At 37.9% G+C, this 21,106-nt stretch overlaps 1 protein-coding gene across 1 annotated transcript; it reads left to right on the top strand.

Annotated features, from left to right (window-relative positions):
* Positions 1 to 4: 4 nt before the first annotated feature.
* Positions 5 to 20,576, top strand: MINAR2 (membrane integral NOTCH2 associated receptor 2). Its single transcript, XM_082457963.1, has 3 exons — positions 5 to 200; positions 12,234 to 12,461; positions 15,906 to 20,576. The coding sequence occupies exons 1-3, from the start codon at positions 24 to 26 to the stop codon at positions 16,083 to 16,085; spliced, it is 585 nt and encodes a 194-aa protein (XP_082314089.1). The 5' UTR covers positions 5 to 23; the 3' UTR covers positions 16,086 to 20,576.
* Positions 20,577 to 21,106: the final 530 nt, after the last annotated feature.

The raw sequence follows: 21,106 nt of genomic DNA, 5'->3' as shown, positions 1-21,106 counted from the left end.
CTCGCCTTTGTTTTCCACCGTAGATGAAGGCAGACATGGACCTCTCTGTTTTGCCAAATAACAACCATCCTGACAAATTCCTGCAGCTTGACGTGAGGTCTTTAATGAGGAACTCAGCCCTTCTTCAGGCCGGTCTGGTGAGGTTTCCGGGAGGGAATTACCCTGCTGTACAGCACTGGCAAAACCTCATCTACTCACAGGTAAGGTCTGGGAGCACATAAATATGCGGGCAGGGGCTTGCTTCTTTCTCATTATTGGCCACTTCATCATTTGTGCAAAAAGAAAACTATAGGGAACAGAGTACAAGGTAGCTGCTCACACTTGCCATAGAAAAGGTCTTTCTCTCTTCCTTAGCATAAGGAGACTTTCTCTGATCACTTTATAAATTCTGTGAATTTTCCCAACCATTAGTTTTCCTCCAAGCACTAGCTTCTCAGCCTGTCATTTTAGATTTTGCCTAGCCCTCATTTTATACCTTCCCTTTAAATTTTTTCAAATCAATTACTACATTTGCAAATAAGGCTCTGGGGGGAACCCTACCTCTATCTTTTGGGTAGTCTAAGCGTAAAGCATCAGAAGCTTACATTGTGTGGGCTCATGCATGGCCTCTGAGAGAACTGAATCTTGCTTCTGCCTCATTTACACTGACTCCCTTTCATCTCATGCAAAAGAGACTCAAACAGTGGAACAATGGCAACCTAATGATGGAAAGAAAGAAAATAGAACTCTCCACCTGGGAAAGGTGCTGGCTATTATTTTAGAGGTTCTTTTTTTCCCACAGGTGTCCATGTGGGCAAGACTTAACAATCAACCTTCAAACCCAGACTTCATTTCTTGCTTTCTTCTTTTGCATCTTCCTTCTTTTTGCTAACCAAAGGAGAAGAATAAAACTGTGATGAGTTCCATGTGCTGAAATAAACATAAATAAACTTGACTGTTGCACAGCTCATGAAACAGGAATAATCTTTGTTTAAGATGTGAGGGCTAATGGGGTTAAGGGTTAGTCAATTTAGAAACAGGAAGAAGCATGTCATTTCAGAACAGATGTGACTGACCTGCAAACCCCTGCAAATCATTAAATCCTTTGGAGTGGCTCAAAGTCCCTAAACAGAAATTTGTTTTCTTTTAAGAAACAGTTGCTACTCATGAGTCCTGGTGTAAAGTGACTCCTTTGTGGTGTGTTTGTGGGCTCCTCGGGACCTTTATCATGAGATCATTCAAAATCAAGTACACTTGGATGATTATGTAAGTGTTTCCTCCATCTATGAGGATTTTAATTTATTTCCATTGTAAGGCAGCCTATTATGAAAACTAACTTTTCAAAAATTTTACATCCTTCCCTTTTGTAATCCTCAAAACCCATCCATACACACCTTTTTGGTGGTTGCTTTGTGTTTTGTTTAAGTTAAATGTGATGAAATTTCTCCTTTGTCTTATTGTTTATATCATGGAATAAAGTGATTCAAAAATCAATTCAGAAAACCTTGGCCCTCCTGTGCTATGAAGTTTAGTCTAAGAAAACATATCCAATAAATTCCTTTGAGGTTGGAACACATCGATCTAACATCTTTTGTTTAGTACTGGAGCTGACCTATTTCCTTCATGTGGAACTTCACAGTTTAAAGCTCTGTTGAATGTTGTTCCTAAACCTGAATGAAATGCAAATTTTTAAAGGGCATCTCTTTCAACAGGCCCTGATGTGTTGATATAGTTATTCAGGGCAAACCAAGAAGGTAAAAATCTGCTTCATATGTCTTTGAATGTTATCGGTAATTGTAAACTATAGATAAACTTTATTAAGTTATACTTTTACCCTAAAATAAAGTGTTAAATGACTGAATAAATATTTCAGTTCAATATACTACTGGAATAATGCTTGGAGAGAAAGAGTAAATCAATTACAAATTTAGTTAGTTGGGTAGGTGTGGCACAGATTATGAGGAAAAACAATTATATTCGCTACTTTAGATTGCAATATGTCAATAAGTAATTCTTCTCTCCTGGCTGGATCTTAAAATCCAGGAGTGATATATTCATTGGCAAAAAAATAAATCTAAAAGAAATGAATGTATAAAAGTTTTAAGTAGCTGTGGTGATACCTGGAATAAGGCACTGAACATACCAGGTGAATTTAGGTGTTAGGGATGCAGAAGGTGGTAGGCAGCTGTTAAATAGTTCTTAATTTAAAACCCTCACTCTGTTGGCTTAATGTCTCATTCTGCTGGAGAGACATTAAGCCAATTGGGAGAACGTTGAATAAAGAGATTTGAAACTTGGTTTCTTGTCTCAAATCCACAATAAACCAATTTGAGAGACATAAATTATGGCCCTTACTCAGTCCATGCCTTAGTATTTCCATTTGCAAAATTAGGATAATGCTTATTTTACATATTTCCTTAAAACTGAGAGCAAATAAAATAAGGTAAAAACAATTGACAGGGTTTCCTGTAAGAGTATAAGAAATGCATATCATCATCATCATCATCATCATTTGCCAGTATTCCAAAATGTGTTAAAATTACCCTATCATTAGAATTTGGAAAATAGCCGATAATACCACTTGCATTTTTTGATGTATACGGTGGATACAGGGGGTTATGTGTGCCTGCAGGTGTTAGAGTATGTAGTCAATACATCTGTCAAGCTATGTGGCTAACTCAAGCAGTTAGATTTTATACTCCCATGAAATCCACACAAACTTCAGGGTGGTGTCAGCTTACCCTTTGGTCTCATACCCTCCATGTGCACGGTGTTTAGAATTCAGACTACCTCATGGAATGTCAAAGGACTTAGCCTACAAACATTGCCTTCAACGTTGGTAGTAACTCAACAGTTAAAAACAAAGATCTCCTAGGGACTTGCCTGGCCGGCCAGTAGTTAAGACTCCGCACTTCACTGCAGGGGCCACAGGTTTGATTCCTGGTCAGGGAACTAAGATCCTGCATGCCGTGTTGCATGGCCAAAAAAACCAAAAAACAAAACAGAGTACTGTATTTATATCCATGATTTATCTTTTAAGCTTTCTTAAAATTCACATTCCACCTTCAGAGGCAATTCTCTAAGCCATTTTACACAAACGGAAGCAATACCGTACGTATAGAAAAGTAAGCACAGATGTCCTCAGACATGCCAGTATCTCCAGACACTGTTCATTCCCTCTGTGTGGATACACAGGTCACCTGTATTTGCAGGGAGAGAGTACAAGCAAATATTTCTTGATTCCACTAGATTTATACTTCTTAAATTCTTTCAACTAGAGAAATAAAGAAGCTTCCTAATAAATTTCTTTTCAGTGCAATGAACAAACTTTTGCCAAAACCTAATGTTTCTGGTTGTTAAAATAATTTGGGGCATGTATCTGATGAAGGCATCTGGAATTGTATCCCAAATATTTCTGCCAATCCCTTTATAAAACGAGGTAATAAAAGGAAAAAGCTGATTCCTTTTTTTTTGGTATAAATGATAAAACATGTTTTTTCAGATATTGTGGTGGGATTTTTTTTTTCTGATTAGAAGTTAGACTTCAGAATCTTTTCAGGTTAATCTATTTCTTATATCTTTTCCTGGCTTCCATCACATCTGTTTGAGAACCCAGGGGATTTCTGTACTAAACCTGTGAACTGGAACAAAAGACCAAGGGTAAGGAGGTTGCTCTTCCCTTGGTTTCTACACAATGTCATTTACTGGGTGTATTTCCTAATCACCTTTCCTCACTTTTTTTTCAGTCTTATAACTCTTTTCCCCTTAAATTCTAATGCCTCTTCTTTCTATCTCAGTTTCTTTTTGGTATATCATAACTGTATTTTGCAATCTGTCTCTGAACACGTGTCATGCCTTCTCCTGGACTGTCTCTATTCCCAATACTCCATTTCCTATTTCAAAAAGAACAGCCTCCTATGTGCAATAGGCTCCCGTTTTTAAGCTTATATTTGGGCAAATGTTATAGGACTTTTGAGGTACTTAATTTATTGTCTAGGAAGTAGATTGAGAAGCATCACTGAGCTGCTCAGGCAATTATCAGGACATGATTTATCAAGTTATGCTAAATTTACACAGTTCACAAAATCTCCAGTGGGGTCAGAAATTCACCCTTGGATGGTATGCTGCCAGAAGCATTACCCACTTTGTCCCATCACGCTGCTCCCAGATGAGACCCAAATGCCTCTGGCACTGAAACTGTATTAAAAGCACTGTGTGTGTCACAGGAACACATGTGGGACTCCAGAGCCCAGGTTACATGGAGAGGAAGGCAGGAGAGGGGGTTAAAGAGAGGTCTGGGTCAGACCAGGAAGGCTTCAGAGGGTGTTGTCTAGATTTTTAAATTTTATCCTGAAAATTTGGAGGGGTTGATGAAAAATTTTAAGCAAGAGAATCACATGATCAAATTTGTGTTTCATAAAGGTAACCATGCTAGCAATTTGGAAAACAGAATTATTGTGGTCAGTGAGGAGCTGCTTTCCAAGAAAAGTTGTCTGTGGGCTCACATGTGCAATATAAACAAAATGCCTTGTTTGCATTGTGATTATGATAGGAATTACATTGTATGTATAGACCAAACTGGGGAAATGGAAGTCTTTTGATCTTGATTCTCCCAGTTCATGAACATGGTATATATTTCCATTTATCATGCTCTTCGTATAGCCTTCAATTATGTCTTATAATTCTCCACATAGAAGTTTTACATATAGTCGTAAGGTTTATATCTAAATACTTATAGTAATTACTGCTCTCAAGAATAGGACCTTTTAAATCATGTTTTATAATAAAGTATTACATATGTTATTGATTATTGTATATTGATTTTGAATCCAGAAATTGTATTAAAATCTATTTTACTTTGATGGTAAATATCCCTGTAGATAATCATGTCATCTACTGTTTTGTTTCATTATTTACAACCCTTATTCCTTTTATTTATTTATTTAATTTTTAGTGTATTGCTCAGAACTTCGCGATAACATATGAATGTTTGTGATTACTGGCATCCTTGTATTAATTCTGAAACCAAGATAAATGCTTCTAATATTTGAACCATTAAGTAAACAGTGCCCTGGAAGTTTGGGGCAGATTCTCTTAGTTTAAGAAAGTTCCCTACTATTTCCATGTTGCTAGGAAATTTGCTCTAAATATGTTTAAATATTTTCCAAATATTTCTCAGAATGTACTGCAAACTTCTGTGTTGTTTCTTTCCTGATAATTGGTGAGTCACATTAATCTTCGAATATTAAACCATCCTCCTGATAAAACATCCTTTTCTGGTATAAATCTTTCCTATCCTGGTATATAAAATATACATATTGTAGGATTCTGTTTAGCAATACTTTATTAATGATTTTTTCATTTATGTTTATAAGAGAAATTGGCCTATGATAAATTACCTTTTCTTTTACCTACTGCCCTTGTCTGGAGTTTATACCAACTTCATAAAATGAGTTGGGGAGTATTCCTTGTTTTTCTATATTCTGGAAGAGTTCAACAAGATAGAAATGAGATAGAAATAAGGTAGAAATGATCTGTTTCAAGAATGTCTGAGTGCTGATTACAACACTCATTCAGCCTGGTGCTCCTAAACCTGTGTATAGTTGGGGTCGATTTTAAACTATTGATTCAGTTAGTCAAATGATCACTGGTTTATTAACATTTCCTATTTTTTCCTTAATTAAATTTGGTAAGTTATATTATGTGGGAAATCGCCCAATTGCGTGTAAATTCTTAAAGTTACTCAGATTATACTCCTATTACACTTCTTATTCTGTGCTATGTAACTTCTCATGTTCCTTTTACATTTCTAACATTGTGGGTTTGTATCTTTTTTTTTTCCTCAGAAGTATTACCAGAGATATTTTTAATCGGTTTAGCCTTTTCAAAGAAATAGCTTTCAATATGGTTGATTCTCTCCATTGTATATTTGGGTTATTTTTCTTCATAATATTTATTGATTTCTCCTTCTATCCTTATTATTTCATGTTGACTATTTTCTTAAATTTACTCTGCGGTTTCCTTTTAAGGCTTTGAATTAGATGTTTATTACTTCACTAATTTTCTCATTCTGCTTTTATAAAGTGAGCATATATGCTTATAATATTCCCTCAAAAGCTATTTCAGCTCCATTTTTCATTTTCATTCTGCCTAAGTTTTTAAATTCCCATCATTTATTTGAAATGTGTGTTTTAATTTCTACAAAATGTGGTAATTTACATTATCTTTTTGATATTAATGTCTAAATTTCTAATAAGTTGTCTGTGATCAAAGAGCATGATCTATATAATATTGAATGTTTGAAATTTCTTTTAGAGTCCAGGACATTACCAATTTTTGTAAATATTCAATGTATTTTTAAAATGAGTATTTTTAGTCGTTGAATAATGACATCAGTGTCTTTGATCAAATGTGTTGGTTTCATTGTTCAAACCCTCTTTATATTTAATAATTGTTTTATCTGCTTGGTAAATAATTATATGTATAAATTTCTCCTAGTTATCTCAAGTTTTGCTTTATAAATTTGAGATTATTTTACTAGAGGCATACAAGTTTAGAAATATTATATTTTACTGATTATGCCTACATTTATTCATTTTCCACCAACACTTTTTCACCTAACAAAGTCTTTTACCTGAAAGTTTATTTTGTCTGATATATATACTTTCTTAGTAGTTAGGCTAAATTATGTTGTGGAAACAAATATGCGCAAATTCTTAGTGACTTGACTCAATAAAATGTATCTGTCATTCACACAAGATCTGTTGTGGGTGGGAAAATTATCCTAGTGGCTTGCTTCCAAGTGGAACCCAGACTGTTCCTTTTTGAGGCTCTATTAGATCAGAATTTTTATGATGCTTGTAGCTAGAAAAGAGAGAGAGACTAAGCCAAGGATCAGGGATTTTAGGGGTCAAGCCTATGTCCCAATCTAGCTGTTGTATGCCCATGAAGAAGAAATGGGTTTGCTGAGCACCTAGCCAGACTCTGCCACAGTCTATCATTCTGTTAAACATATATATACTTATATATTTCATCTTCCTACACACAGCATTCATCCTTCCCCAGAGGCACTAACACCAAAGTGAGCCAGTCACTACATTTAGCGGATGTCCCAACCATATCATCCTATAATCTTTGTTGGAATAGGAACGAGATCGCTACAGTAATTCTTCCTTTCTGAATGGGAAAAATGAAAGACGACAGACACTACCCAAAGTAATTCTGAGATTCCACTGAAAATAATGTGTGTGCGTCTCTTTCCTTGAAGGTGGGGAAGGTGGATTAGGCCATGATTCTGCTTTTTAGAAGACTTCCTGCTGCATTGTTCTCTAGGGTCCCCAGTCCTACCCACTAGGAAGCTGCCCCTTGTTCATCATTCTCTTTTGCCATATCAGAGTGGGCCCTCCCTCGAGGCTGTAGAAGCTTCAAAATTTACTCCTATTTTTGGATATTTGGAGGCATAAGGTTATTGTTATTTTGTTTTATAATTTTGAACAATCAAAAGCTTTTAGGTCTAGGCTTGTGGTTTCTTTGGTCATACATATCTTATAAAACTTAGTGTGAACTATTTATTAATGTAATCATATCTATTTTGTTGAGGTCAGTTCTACAGGTCAATAAACACACCTTTAGTTATCTTAAGGCATAGCTCTCAAATAAGCTTTTTTTCGTCTGCGTCGCGAGGGCTTCCCTCTGCTGTGTCGGGTCTTCCTTGCAGCACTCGGGCCTCTCTCCTGTGACAGGCTTCTCTCTACTTGTGGTGCATGGGCTCCAGGGCACGTGGGCTCTGTAGTTTGCGGCACACAGTCTCTCTAGTCGAGACGCGCGAACTCAGTAGTTGTGGTGCACGGGCTTAGTTGCCTCGCAGAATGTGGGATCTTAGTTCCCAGACCAGGGATCGAACCTGCGTTCCTTGCATTGGAAGGTGGATTCTTTACCACTGGACCACCAGGGAGTCCCTCAAGTAGGCTTTAATGGTTTGCTTTTCTGCCTCCGTTTCTCCATCCTTTAACTCAATGACAAACACCTGGAGGCAGTCAGGAATAATAGTTTTGAAACCACACCCTAACAGGACCTTTACCCTGAGTCACTTCGTTCAGCTAAGAAGTTTGTTTTTATTTTTTAATGTTTCATTTGATTTTTCTATTTATTTATTTATGCATGCATGCATGCATGCCTGCGTTGAGTCTCTGTTGCTGTGAGCGGGGGCTACTCTGTTGCGGTGTGCGGGCTTCTCATTGCGGTGGCTTCTCTCGTTGTGGAGCACAGGCTCTAGGGCGCTCAGGCTTTAGTAGTTGTGGCACACAGGCCTAGCTGCTCTGCGGCATGTGGGATCTTCCTGTACCAGGGCTTGAACCCATGTCTCCTGCATTGGCGGGTGGATTCTTAACCACTGCGCCACCAGGGAAGTCCCAGCTAAGAAGTTTTAATCGGCGGGTTTTTTTTTTTTCCTCAATCCATTTTTTTAAATGATTCTATATCTTAGTGTTTGAGGTCTATAAACAGTCAGATTTTTAACAATAGAAGGCATCAAATTTCCAGAGTTTCTCTACTCTCTTTCTTCTTGCAAACTATTCAGTTCTTTCTCTAATGTCATCTTTTTCTTGTATTACACCAGCACTGTGATCCTTGTACATAAATGCTCTGATTATTTATAATAACTCTCGTACAGCTACAGGGGATTAGATTCCAAATGACCACAGATGACACTTACACCAAACATTTTTCACTGTATTATGTGAATAACCATCAGTCCGGCTTCCAATATCCCTTTCATCCCTTTCCATTTCTTGACTGCTAAGCCAATGCCCACATTTGTAGAATTTCAAGATATCACTTTCTGTATTAAGGAACGTAGGCTAGGCTACACTGTAATGACAAAATATCTCTAACTAAGAAGAAGAAAAGCATTCTTGTGCATGTCTGAGAAAGGGCAGATGGGTCTAAGGGGCAACTCTTTTCCAAGCAGTATCCCAGGGCTTGAAGTTCTTTCATCTTAAAGCTCTGCCATCTCAGAGTCCTTGCTTATAGTGACACAAAAATGGAAAGTGAGGAAGAATGAGCCAAAAATCTTGCTGGAGAATTCAGGGGCTCAGCTTGGAAGTGGTCTCTGTTACTTTTGTCCACACATCATCAGAAGAGCTGGCCCTAGTTTAACTTCAAACAGCCTAATAAAGGCAGTCATCCCTTGTACTCAGGAAGGGAAAACAAAATTGCTGAGTATTTAACCAGTCAAATACCAGCTCTTGTTTCTTTATATTTGCCTGCTATATCTTTTTCTATACTTTCACTCTCATTTTTTCTGAGTCGTTATATTTTAGGTATTTCTCTTGTAAATATTATATAATTAAATTTAATTTTAAAAATCTGATATGACAGTCTGTCATTTAAATAGAGGGTTTAGTCTATTTACATTTAACATGATTATTTCAAAAATTTTTCTATTTTCCTAAGACTTTCTCCTCTATATTCTTTGTTTCAGGTTTCTTACCTTTTAGATTAATTTTCCTTTATCCTTTTTCTTCTGCTCTACCAATTTAGAAGCTATACATTCTTTCTCTATTTTTTAGTAATATCTCAATACTCTCACTGAAATGATTTCTTAAAATTTCCTAATTAAATATATCTGTTAAACTTTTAAATGTACAGTTTCAGTTTTCTCTTATCTTAAAACTCACAAATTAGTGGTTATTATTATTTCTATTTTACCATAAAATCAGTGCTTCCTTAGATTTCTGTATATATTTGTCAGTTTTTTGTTTTTTGTTTTTTTCTTTGTTTTGCCTAGCATTCCTTCTTGCCTCTTAATCTTTCATTCTATTATCAGGTTTCTTCTTCCTGAAGTACGTTTTTTAGAGATTCCTTCTTTTTTCACCTATTAATTGTATATTCTCAGTGTTTGTCTGTCTGAAAGTCTTCTATATCACTCTATTAAATGAAAGCTTACTTATACATAAATGACATAAATAATGATTAAAGTGTATAAAGGGTAAATGGGCAAAGCAATGGTTAATACAGAAGAGCCTAGGTAAGCTTTGAAGTGTTACTTTCCTTTAAGTATTTTTAAAAGAAGTTATTTTAGAGATTATATGAGTAAAATAATGGAATTACTGTTGTTTCCTTTCGTTAAATGTAGTCCATCTAGAATGTGGAGTGAAAAGTTAGAATCAAATACATGCTTTGTTTCCTTTCTTAAGAGATTTTTTAAAAATTTATCAAAATACAAAAGAACCTCAACCATGATTAGTATTTTCTATTTCTTCCATAAAATTCTTAATAAAGTTATTCTATTAATTTTCCCTTCACATGTCCTTCAGACATGGAATTGTCATGCAATGCAAAAATAAATGGCACCAAGTTCTAGGATGAACATCAAACATTCAAGAATATAATTTAGAATTAAGTGCTTGAATGTTCTTTTAAAAATAGCTCTGATTATTTTTCTGTCTTTTGTATATTAGTTTTTCAAGGTCTTTATACATTGTAATAGAAAGTATTATTTTTTCTTAACCCCCCAAACTGTATTTTTCTGATTTATAGAGCTTTCTTATTTAAGAAGCTCAAGGAATAATCCAGCAGGCAAGAAAACTGACAAAGTCAATTTTTCAATGTCAGAAGAATTATTTCTCTTCAAAGATAATCAAAGATATCTAGCCTTGAAGAAAAAACTTGAGTCAGAATTATGCTAAACTGAAACTATCTAAATTTTGTATCAAATTGTTTTTCTCAATTCAGAAACATTTTTCATGAAGTCATCCATCTTAAAGATAAACACTAAGTCAAGATGATTTATTATTTCATTACAAACTTCAATATTATGGAATATAAATTGATTTTGAGCAGACCAACGACCTAATAAAGTCAGAGATGATCTCCATTGATCACTAAGTATGTAAAAAATGTCTGGATTAAGAAAATTAGATAAACCTAAGGCTAAAGAGAATGTGAATGGTTTTATCTAGATGATTTTTTGCCAGCCATTTCAGAAGGAAACTATATATAATATTAGTTCACAACTTAGCTTATATAAACACATATTTAATGTGACCTATATACCCCAATAGATGCTGAGGTAAGCAGTGTATTGATGATTATAAATATAACTCAGAAAACTATTAATTGCTATTGAAACTTCTCTGTTTAAGAAGGCTGAAATATGTGAAACACATTTATTGAAAAAATTCCTGTAAATTAATGAAATGTGTCACCAGTTTTTAAGGGTTAAACCTAAGTGTTCCAAAAATTAACTTATGTGGAGTTCCTCTCCCGTGATGCCCCATCATAAATGAGACATTACTATAAACTTTTTTTTCTTCTCAATTTTATTTGGCCAATGAACAAATTTTAATCTAAAATTTTTCTACCTTTGTGATAGTTTTGTAGTCATGAGGAAGAAAAGCAAAGTAAAAATATGAAGGTCATACCAGACACAGAAAAACCACTTTGTATGATTCCATTTATATAAATGAATACAAACTGACCTATGCTGTTATCCTACTGGTTATCCTTAGGGAGGGAGAGGGACAGTAAATGGAAGGCAGCATGAGGTGTGCTGGTAATGGTTTGTTTCTTGATAGTATCTTGGGTTTATTTGGTATGTGAAAACTTATAATATATGTACTTTTATAATATATACATTTTTCTACATATATATCATGCTTTAATAAAAAAAAGTTTTTAAACATCTAAAAGTCAGAATTAGAGCCTTCCAATAGCCAGCTGGTCTGTAGCTACATATAGGAGTGCAATGCTAAGTTAGTCCAGTTCGCCAAGCTGCCTGAAATAAGAGTCCTAAGGGAGTTCCCATGAAAGCCAAGGCATAACTATAAAATGCCTTTTAATCTTGATTTTGCTGGATTAATACAGCAATGTTAATTTTTTTTAATCAGGCATGGAATGCGCAAGTAGAGAGAAGTAAAATGTCAAATCTCAGTGCAAGTAAGCTGGGGAAAAATGGCTTTGCTTAGAATTCTACTACTTGAATTAAAGAACATTGTCCTTTCTCTGTTGTTATAAAATAGCATTTTAATGAATGATTACTGAAGCTCAACAAGATCACATGCAAAGAAATAACTCAATTAATGGTAGGATCCTAGGTCAAACTGGATCCTAGAATTCTTCCTTCATTCATTGTCCTAATCTGTTGGGCTTCCAGGCAGAATCAGCAAGCTTTCAGGTACAGTTATTTCACGTTGCCTTCCTTGTCATCAGTGACCTATTGGTAAGACAAACTTTGTCACTGTGCCTCCTGACAGAGAGAGAAGAAGAATATTACTGCTCAACGAATGAGGAGATCCAGTGCGGAGGGTGCTGTGACCACAGAGAGCCCCCCACCATCCCTGTCATCAGTTCTGAAGAATAACCCACTATACAGTGATGTGAGCTTGGAGGAAGCTATGGAAGAAAGAAAAAAGAATCCTTCATGGACCGTTGAGGAATATGACAAGCATTCCCTGCACACAAACCTCTCTGGGCATCTGAAGGTACTCAAGGCAAAGAATCAACTCCTTTAATTGATGAGGGAGATCAGTTAAATAATCCTAAAAGAAATGGGTACTGAGGTGAAAGGCACTCTTCACTAGGCACAAAATTTCCAGATTTCAGGTCATTTTGGCCCCTGGCTTCACTTTCTCTCTCCTAGTCAGTAGTTTTGTTTATTTATGTGTTTTGTGTTTTACAATTTCAGCAATTACCAGCATCTCTACAGTGTAGAGAGAAAGAAATGGTGTGACACAGAAGAAGGGTTTACCTGGAAGGTATCAGGTTTTGAAAGTTAATTTGCCAGATTAAGTATGTTTTCCTCTAGTTTTGTGATCATCTGTGTTCATGAATACTTGAGAGTTCCTTATTCTACATTTATTCAAAAATATTGACTAAATGCTCTGTCTTAGGCACAGTGCAAGGCAGTTCTCATCAAAGATCATTTTATTTCAAGCCTACTCAGTGATTTAAGATTGCAAATTTACATTTTGGACCTTTTCCTGTGTCTCAGTAACAAAACAAAACAAAAACATTTCAACACAGGAAAAGTATGCAATGAACTCATTCACCCAGCTTAAACCCAATTCAAGTTTTTCTTTTTTTTCCTTCTGGTGTCACCCACCAAATAGAGGGTCTAGGAATACCTGAAAAGCAGGGAGAGAGGCCCTCTGTTTTCTGAGTGGACTGGATTCCTACCCAGCCTTGGCTTGCCTCTGCCCACCCTAGGGCCAGAAAGGTCTGACATTTTCCAAGTACATTTCCTTTAACAATGTATGTCTGTTCTAAGCCCCATACTTTAATCACCTACAGATTTTTCCTGCTGAAGGGGACAGCGTTATGTCCCTCTAAAGTCCTACACTTTTTAAAATCTCAAGTGTGCACTCCTTGAAATAGTGTCCAAAGTCTCTGGAGTTTCTTAGTCTCCTAGTGGATTTAGTGTATCTCCTCCTTAATGTAGCCTCTTTTCCAGAGACGTTTCCATAACAGATGCTCCCCCCTAGCAACAATAATCTTGTGTTTTTTATCAGGAATCTAAAGATCAAGACCTCTAGGAAATAACCTCCTACAACTAGGAAAAAGTGTATTGATTTATTTCACAAACATTTCTTGACTGTATGCTAGAGCCTCAATTCTTTTCTTTGTTGTTTACATGAATGACAAAGGGACTATGAAGGTGAATATGACTCTCCTTGCCCTCAAAATTTTATCTAACTGAGCAAAGTAACAATAACTCTAGACAGGACAGAGGAAATGACAAGATAGCGGAAGAGGATAGTGGATAGAGGATAGGAAGAATAGTGGAAAGTGCTGTGCAGATTCAGAAGAGGACAAAGTCACACTGGATTATAAGGAGCCTTTATGAAAAAGTTAATTTATGCTGGACTTGAAGAATGTGTACAATTCCAGAAGACATAGGTTGTTTGTGTGAGTGGAGAGGCCCTCTTTTGTCAGAAGTAGCAAGAAAAAAGGCACATATACAAGAGTGTGAGAGAGTTTGTCAGAACAATAGGTAGTCCAGTTTTGCTGGAGCTACAGTTTAAGTGATAGAATAATGGGGGGGAAAAAGGCTAACAAACGGACTCAAAAAAAAAAAAAGTTCAAATGTAAGGCTAAAGAAACTGAACATTATTGACACTGAGGGGTAATATTTTCTTGGACAGTACCATGACTTATGCTTAGGAAGACTGAACGTGAGTTGCTGGATGCATTGCTTTACGAAAACCAGGGCCGGCCCCCTCCCCACCCGTCCTCTACCTGTACACTCACCTCAGAGCAGAGGCCCATCAGGTCAGAGGCCTGTATACAGACCTCATGATGCTATTTTGAGAGATGCTTCTGGAAATCATGGCTTTTGTTTTTATTAGGATCTCTTCTTGACCTCATCATTTCAACCTCTTTCATCACCGTCCCTACCCATATCTCCTAATTAGCAGACAGAGCCCCCAACCTAATTTCTGAAATCTTTTCAACTACTTTACAGGCCATGAAAGTTCCATGTGCTTTGGGCCCCTCCCATTTTTCTAAATTACTAACTTTATGAACAAGAAAGGAGAAAAGAAGCCCATATTTAGTTACAAAGGCAAGCTATAGGCAGAATGTAAGAGAGGATAGTCTCCATTATGGAAGTTCTTACTGAAGAATGAGGCATTAAACTTGCAGGCAAAGTGCAGGCCTCTGATTAGGACACAGACGCAAATGAAGGATAAGAGTGAAGTAGGCAAGGATTTTTAAATCAGCTATCCTTTTGCACAGGTCATCCAAATTTTATTTTAATGTTTTCGCTTTTGTAAGACTGGGAAGTTGAACCTAGTAGCAATGTGACGGAAGAGTTATATTGCCATCACCAGAATCCACCCAGCTCCCCTTCCTCTTTTAGCAGTCTGAAGCTAGTTCATTGCCCTTGTGTCCAGCCATGGAAACTGGCTGACTTTAAGTCCACTGAGCCTAGAGAGGCAGAGAGAAGGTGGGCAGCCCAGCTACAAGCCATTGCAATACTCCAAATGAGAAATAACAAGGCCTGAAGTGGGTCTGTGAAAATAGAGATTCAGCATTCACCATAAATTTGTTGTATGTCTACTAGATGCCAGGTATAGACACAGAACCATTAGCACTGAAAAACAGCAGGAGAAAATAGGAGGGAAAAATATATATATATGTGTGTATATATATGTTTTAGATGTATAGACAGTAGAGTTTGCAGATGATTTATTGGACATAGGAGAGGAAATTGAGTTGAAGACAATTTCTCAGGGTTGAATGGGAGACAAGGCCAGGGAAAGCATCAGAGACATGGGGATTAGGAGGTGATGTGGGAAAGGATATACTGGGTCCTTTCTCCAAAAGGTCAAACAGTGCCAGAGTTTCTGCATGCCAACATGCTGTATTCTGCTACAAGGAAGACCAGAAGACTGAGAAGCATGGAAAAGACTCTTTACTCTTGGTCTTATTCCCCCTTCCATGGAAGTCAGCTTCTGGATTTACTGAAAAACTCAGCGAACATCTTTATTCCTATTATGCCAACAAAATCAAACCCCCAAGGCTCCGCTAAGGCAAGGAATTTTAATTTTATTTCAACTCACTAACCTGATTGACGCACAGTATTTATGAGTTGTAAGAGACAGGAAATCAGCGAAAAGATGACAGAAACGCTCTTGTGTTTCTGACCCTGCAATGTGAGCAATTTATTCAGTAAGCCATGCAGACTTCCTAATGAATTCTCATGCAGACCTACAGATTGAAGCTGAGGATTCCTGGTCAGCCAGGAGGCTGTAGCTGCATGTTTCTGCTATTCAGGGAAGCCTAGCCTCTATTATTTGAGCTGTGACACTTAAACCTCACTTAGGGCAGTGTGAATATGGACGTACAGTACCTATACGGCCTTGTTCTGCAAGCTCATTAAGTCTGTAACACTGACTGATGCTATTCTTCGTGTAATTTTCTTTTAGGAAAATCCTAATGACCTACGGTTTTGGTTGGGAGACATGTACACACCCGGTTTTGATACCTTACTGAAAAAGGAAGAAGAACAAGAGAAGCATTCAAAATATTGTCGTATAGGTCTGATTTTGCTCCTCATTGCCTGCATCTTGGTTTCCATAGTAACCGTTAGCACCTTTTTCACCTAAAGAAACTGCCATAGACACAGTGACTTTACATTTCTTTAAAATCTTTCTAAATAAACATTTGCAGAAAAACTCGTTTACGGAGTGTGAATGTATTGTTGATGGTTCAGTCAAATGTAATTGTCTCGTAGAATGCAAACGTTGTTTGAGATATGCTAACTTTCTCTACTTTGTCCTGTGAAACCTTTGTAAGAATCCCAGTCTGAGCTTTGTCCTTTGAGAAGCAAGAATTCTGGGGATTGCAACCACTGAAAAGTTAATACAGACAACCAAAATTAAACACTTTGATAGCGAACAAAACAGCACCAACAACTGTCAGCAGCTTTGTCCTAATGCTTACACTATATTCACCTTGTATTTATTTCTATTTTTATTTATTTTTTTGTTTATTATTTTTTATTGGAGTATAATTGCTTTACAATGTTGTGTTAGTTTCTGCTGTACAATGAACTGAATCAGCTATATGGATACCTATGTCCCCTCCCTCTTGGACCTCCCTCCCCCCTCCAATCCCACCCATCTAGGTCATCACAGAGCACCGAGCTGAGCTCCCTGTGCTGTACAGCAGGTTTTTAAACACTGTTATCACCCTCCTGTCATCACTAGGAAAGTTGAGCAGATCATTTTTTGGCCAGCTGCCAGGTATACAGGATACAAGCTTCTGGTCATGCTGCCTGTTGGGTTGGATTCATGCTGTTTTATCTTCCTTTATTCCTGTTTAAGCCAGAAAAAAAAGGGGTAGGGATATTCAAACATATTTTTATTTTCCCAGTAATCCTGTATAATGCCTCAGTTTCGTGTTGCAATTTTCATAGACCTAAACTTGGACAGGCCATAGTTATATAATTAATCACATTTAGATCCAGTTGTGCTTACTGATTGATCCAAATTGGCTAGTGTGACCCCTGGTGGCAGTCAGGGTATATCACCAGCCCTGGCCCTAAAAAATCAGAGGGAATGCTAAGAGAACAGAACTTGAATACTAACTGTGACTTCTGCTAAAACTCTTGGACCCTGAGCCATTCATTCTCTCTGAGAAAGGATAATATCACCTCCCCAGTAGGGCTTGCCTATGGACTAAATAAGAGGCATAGATAAGAGTAATGCCTGGCTCCTAGTAAGTAGTTGCCTAGTTAACTGCGGTCGTTACCACTAACATGGTTTGTCAGCACCTGAAGTCACCTTACTTTGCATGCAGATATCTGGGAACGTGGTTCTGGGCACAGAAGGAGAAGTAAGTCACCACCCTTCCCTTTCTCCTTGGACACCCTTCCCTAAGTTCCTCATCCCCACTCCTTTCTCCTCTTTCAAGACTCCTCCCCGCCCCCAGACTATCTCAGGCAGAAAAAAAAAAAAGGGACATTCTCCTCTTCCCATTAGTCAGGTTTTGCCCTTTTGGGGTTGCCATATCATTTTGTTGTTATTTCTCTTAAAAATACTTGAAATAAAGTGCATTAAAATACAGCGTGACTGTACAGTAAAATTGTTGTGCACAAAAATTCTCTTAAGCATATTTCTTATTCCTCCTCTTCTTTATGATAGGTTCTAGTGCCAGTTAGAACTGAATTAAGAAGCAGTGAAGGTCCTGGGGGCTTCCTGAGGGCAGGCACCCCCTCACTGCATATGCCTCATAGACAACAACTTGCTATTACTCTGTTTTCAAAGCTTGAGTGTCCAATGTTTGCCTCTAAGGGATTCAGACATGTTCAGATCTCTGCTCCACATGGAAAGCATTTGTGCTGCACCAGGTTACATTGGGCTGTCCAGGGCCACATACAGGTAAGGCTCTCTAAAAGCAAGAAGCAGAGGTAAGCATAGAAGTATGAAGCTGCTCACTTCATCTCATTACCCTTCTTTGCTGCCCAGTCAAGCGTTCCTCTGTTCCCTCTGGCCCTCCTCTACTCTCATCTACCATACTATCCAGTCATTTGTCTTTCAGCTTGAATGAGTTTATTACTTTGCTACTGCTCCCAAACCAGTCTTCATTTTCAGCCTTCAGTATAACTGAAGAATCAAAATATGTTATTGTCCCTCATCAGGTTAATGTTGTACATCTACATGAGAGGGAAAGTCATAAGTAGAGGGAGTACATCCATGTGTGCACTAAAAATCATACCATGAGGGCAGTTCCAATTTCTCCTTCAGTGTGGGTTTTGAAAATGGCTCAAGCAGAAAAGGCATAATAAGATCATGGAAAATACAGAGATGACGGCCCTAAATAGGCTTAAGTTCAAATATGGGCTTTCTGAAAAAGCTCCAATTCAGATTCAATGAACTAATGCTTTAAAAGCATTTAAATACAACCCCTGGCACATAGTAGGTGGTCATTAAATAACAACTATAATTATCTTCAAAGAAGTGACCATTTTAATCACTTCTTTTAAATTTTTTAAAATTAAGACTGGGAGCTATAAACTCTAAAATAATAATGGTTTCAAATAGTAATCTTTCCCAGGTTCTTTAGAACGTGCACCGCCCCCCCCAAAAAATCTGGGGGGCTTTTTGTTTTGTTTTGCTTTGCTTTTGTATATTAGGTTAGTGTGTGGGAGGTCTAAAAGCAACTAGAATCGTAATTTTCTAGAGAAAAAAAAATTCCAGCGGTGGATACTTTTTAAAGTGCTGCTCTCAGATTTAAAAGAATTATTTTTTAAAAAATATCTATAACCCATTAATGGCTATTCCAATTATATTCATGTTGCTGTCACCTAGTGGAGAGTTTGTGGTTGGAAGACAGAAGGGCGTGTGGCTGTTGTATTTATCCGGAGAGCACTCCTGCCATCTGGTGGTTACATTTACTGTGCCGGCCCTTAACCCATGAAAAAGCCTTTTACCAAAGGGACATTTTACAGGTGGAGGCCTAATTCTGCCTCTGTGGTTAGAATCAGTGTGATCACGTGGCCAAAAGCTCCTGTCTTCCCTCTTGCAACCACCAATTTTGATACCATCTCATCTTGCAAGAAAAGAGATATGACTGACCTGGAGTCACCCTGACATTTGAAGGCAGAAGGGTGATCTCAGAGATCACCCCGTTCCCGACCTCCTCAAATTGCTTAAGATGTTAGGAATATTAAATAATTTATGGCTTATTTCAGATACAGTATGGCCTGAATTTCTGAATTTTTAGCTCTCCGCATTGAGAGTGTCTTTATTTTTTAATTCCTCTTTTTCCTACACCTGTTGTTCATTACCAGTTTTTAAATTCTCCTCTCATATAATCGAAAAGGTAATTTTATCATCTTTGAGAAATAATTTTTAAAACTGTAATTAGATAGGGCTGTTAAATCTCAACCCCTCTGGATTTCTACTTACACAGTCACAGAGTCTGATGGACTGTGCTTTTTAGAGGAAAGATAACTTTTTTGGTTCCTTCCAAATAATCACTTAGTCCAGGCTCTTGCCCAACTTGAGATGAGAATATTCAACCAAAGTGAGCAACTTCAGAGACTGAACACAGCCTTCTGCCAGAGCAGTTGTTCTGCTCTCATTTTATGGACCCAGTGACTCATGTACCTGATCAAATTTCCCTCTGTGCAGACTGCTGGAAAAATTCAGGACCAAATTGGGGCCCTCTCTTCTTAAGAAGTATGAGGACTTCCGCGTGTGTTTTTCCTGTCCTGTCCTCATTCATGGCTCCATTTCATCGTCCATCCTTTGCCTCATCTTTCTCACTGCCTCAAATATATGGTATATCACAGTGCTCTATTTTGTAAATGCCTTAAACCTATTGAAAAGATGCAAAGCATATAGAGATGAGTACATAGAGAATTGTGTGTGTGTATTCTATATGTGTCCTATGTAAATCAAAACTAAATACAAAAGACTATCTCAAAAGAAGATTTTGAAATTAAAAATATCATCTTTTAAAGAAGGAAACTAGTTTTTTTAGTATAAAGTGTTCCCTGACTAGGTTTCTTTGGCCAGAAGAAATGAGATTCAAGACTCACAGTTTTACTTATTCTGTACTACCGTTTTCAAGTGCCTGACAAAAAGAAGAAAGTAAGAATTCTTCTTATGCCCATTAAACCTGTTAGTTTTTCCCAATTAAGAAATGTGTTAAAATCTCTCACATTTGAATTAGCTTCAAGGTTGGTGAAACACTGTGTAGATAATTACCTGAATAATAAAACAGTGGCTAGACTACATTCAAAACTTTATCAGTCAGTATAAATGAAATAGCAGTTAACTAAACTTCGTTCTAAAATTATATTATTTTAAAGGCCAGGAGGAGACCTTCAAGATGGCGGAGGAGTACAACGTGGAGATCACCTTCCTCCCCACAAATACATCAGAAATACATCTACATGGGGAACAACTCCTACAGAACACCTACTGAACGCTGGCAGAAGAACTCAGACTTCCCAAAAGGCAAGAAACTCCCCCACGTACCTGGGTAGGGCAAAACAAAAAAGAAAAAACAGAGACAAAAGAATAGGGATGGGACCTGCACCTCTGGGAGGGAGCTGTGAAGGAGGAAAAGTTTCCACACACTAGGGAGCCCCTTCGTGGGCAGAGACAGGGGAGAGTGGACGGGGGGGAAGCTTCGGAGCCACGGAGGAGAGCACAGCAACAGGGGTGCAGAGGGCAAAGCGGAGAGATTCCCGCACAGAGGATCGGTGCCGACCAGCACTCACCAGCCCGAGACGCTTGTCTGCTCACCTGCCAGGGCGGGTGGGGGCTGGGAGCTGAGGCTCGGGCATTGGAGGTCGGATCCCAGGGAGAGGACTGGGGCTGGCTACCTGAACACAGCCTGAAGGGGGCTAGTGTGCCACAGCTAGCCAGGAGGGAGTCCGGGAAAAACTCTGGAACTGCCTAAGAGGCAAGAGACCATTGTTTCGGGGGGCACGAGGAGAGGGGATTCAGAGCACTGCCTGAACGAGCTCCAGAGATGGGCGCGAGCCGCGGCTACCAGTGCGGACCCCAGAGATGGGCATGAGACGCTAAGGCTGCTGCAGCCGCCAAGAAGCCTGTGTGCAAGCACAGGTCACTATCCACACCTCCCCTCCCGGGAGCCTGAGCAGCCCGCC

This window comes from Balaenoptera physalus (genome assembly GCF_965194825.1).
Source record: "Balaenoptera physalus genome assembly, chromosome: 3".
Lineage (NCBI taxonomy): Eukaryota > Metazoa > Chordata > Mammalia > Artiodactyla > Balaenopteridae > Balaenoptera > Balaenoptera physalus.
This window is presented reverse-complemented; position numbering and strand designations above follow the sequence as displayed.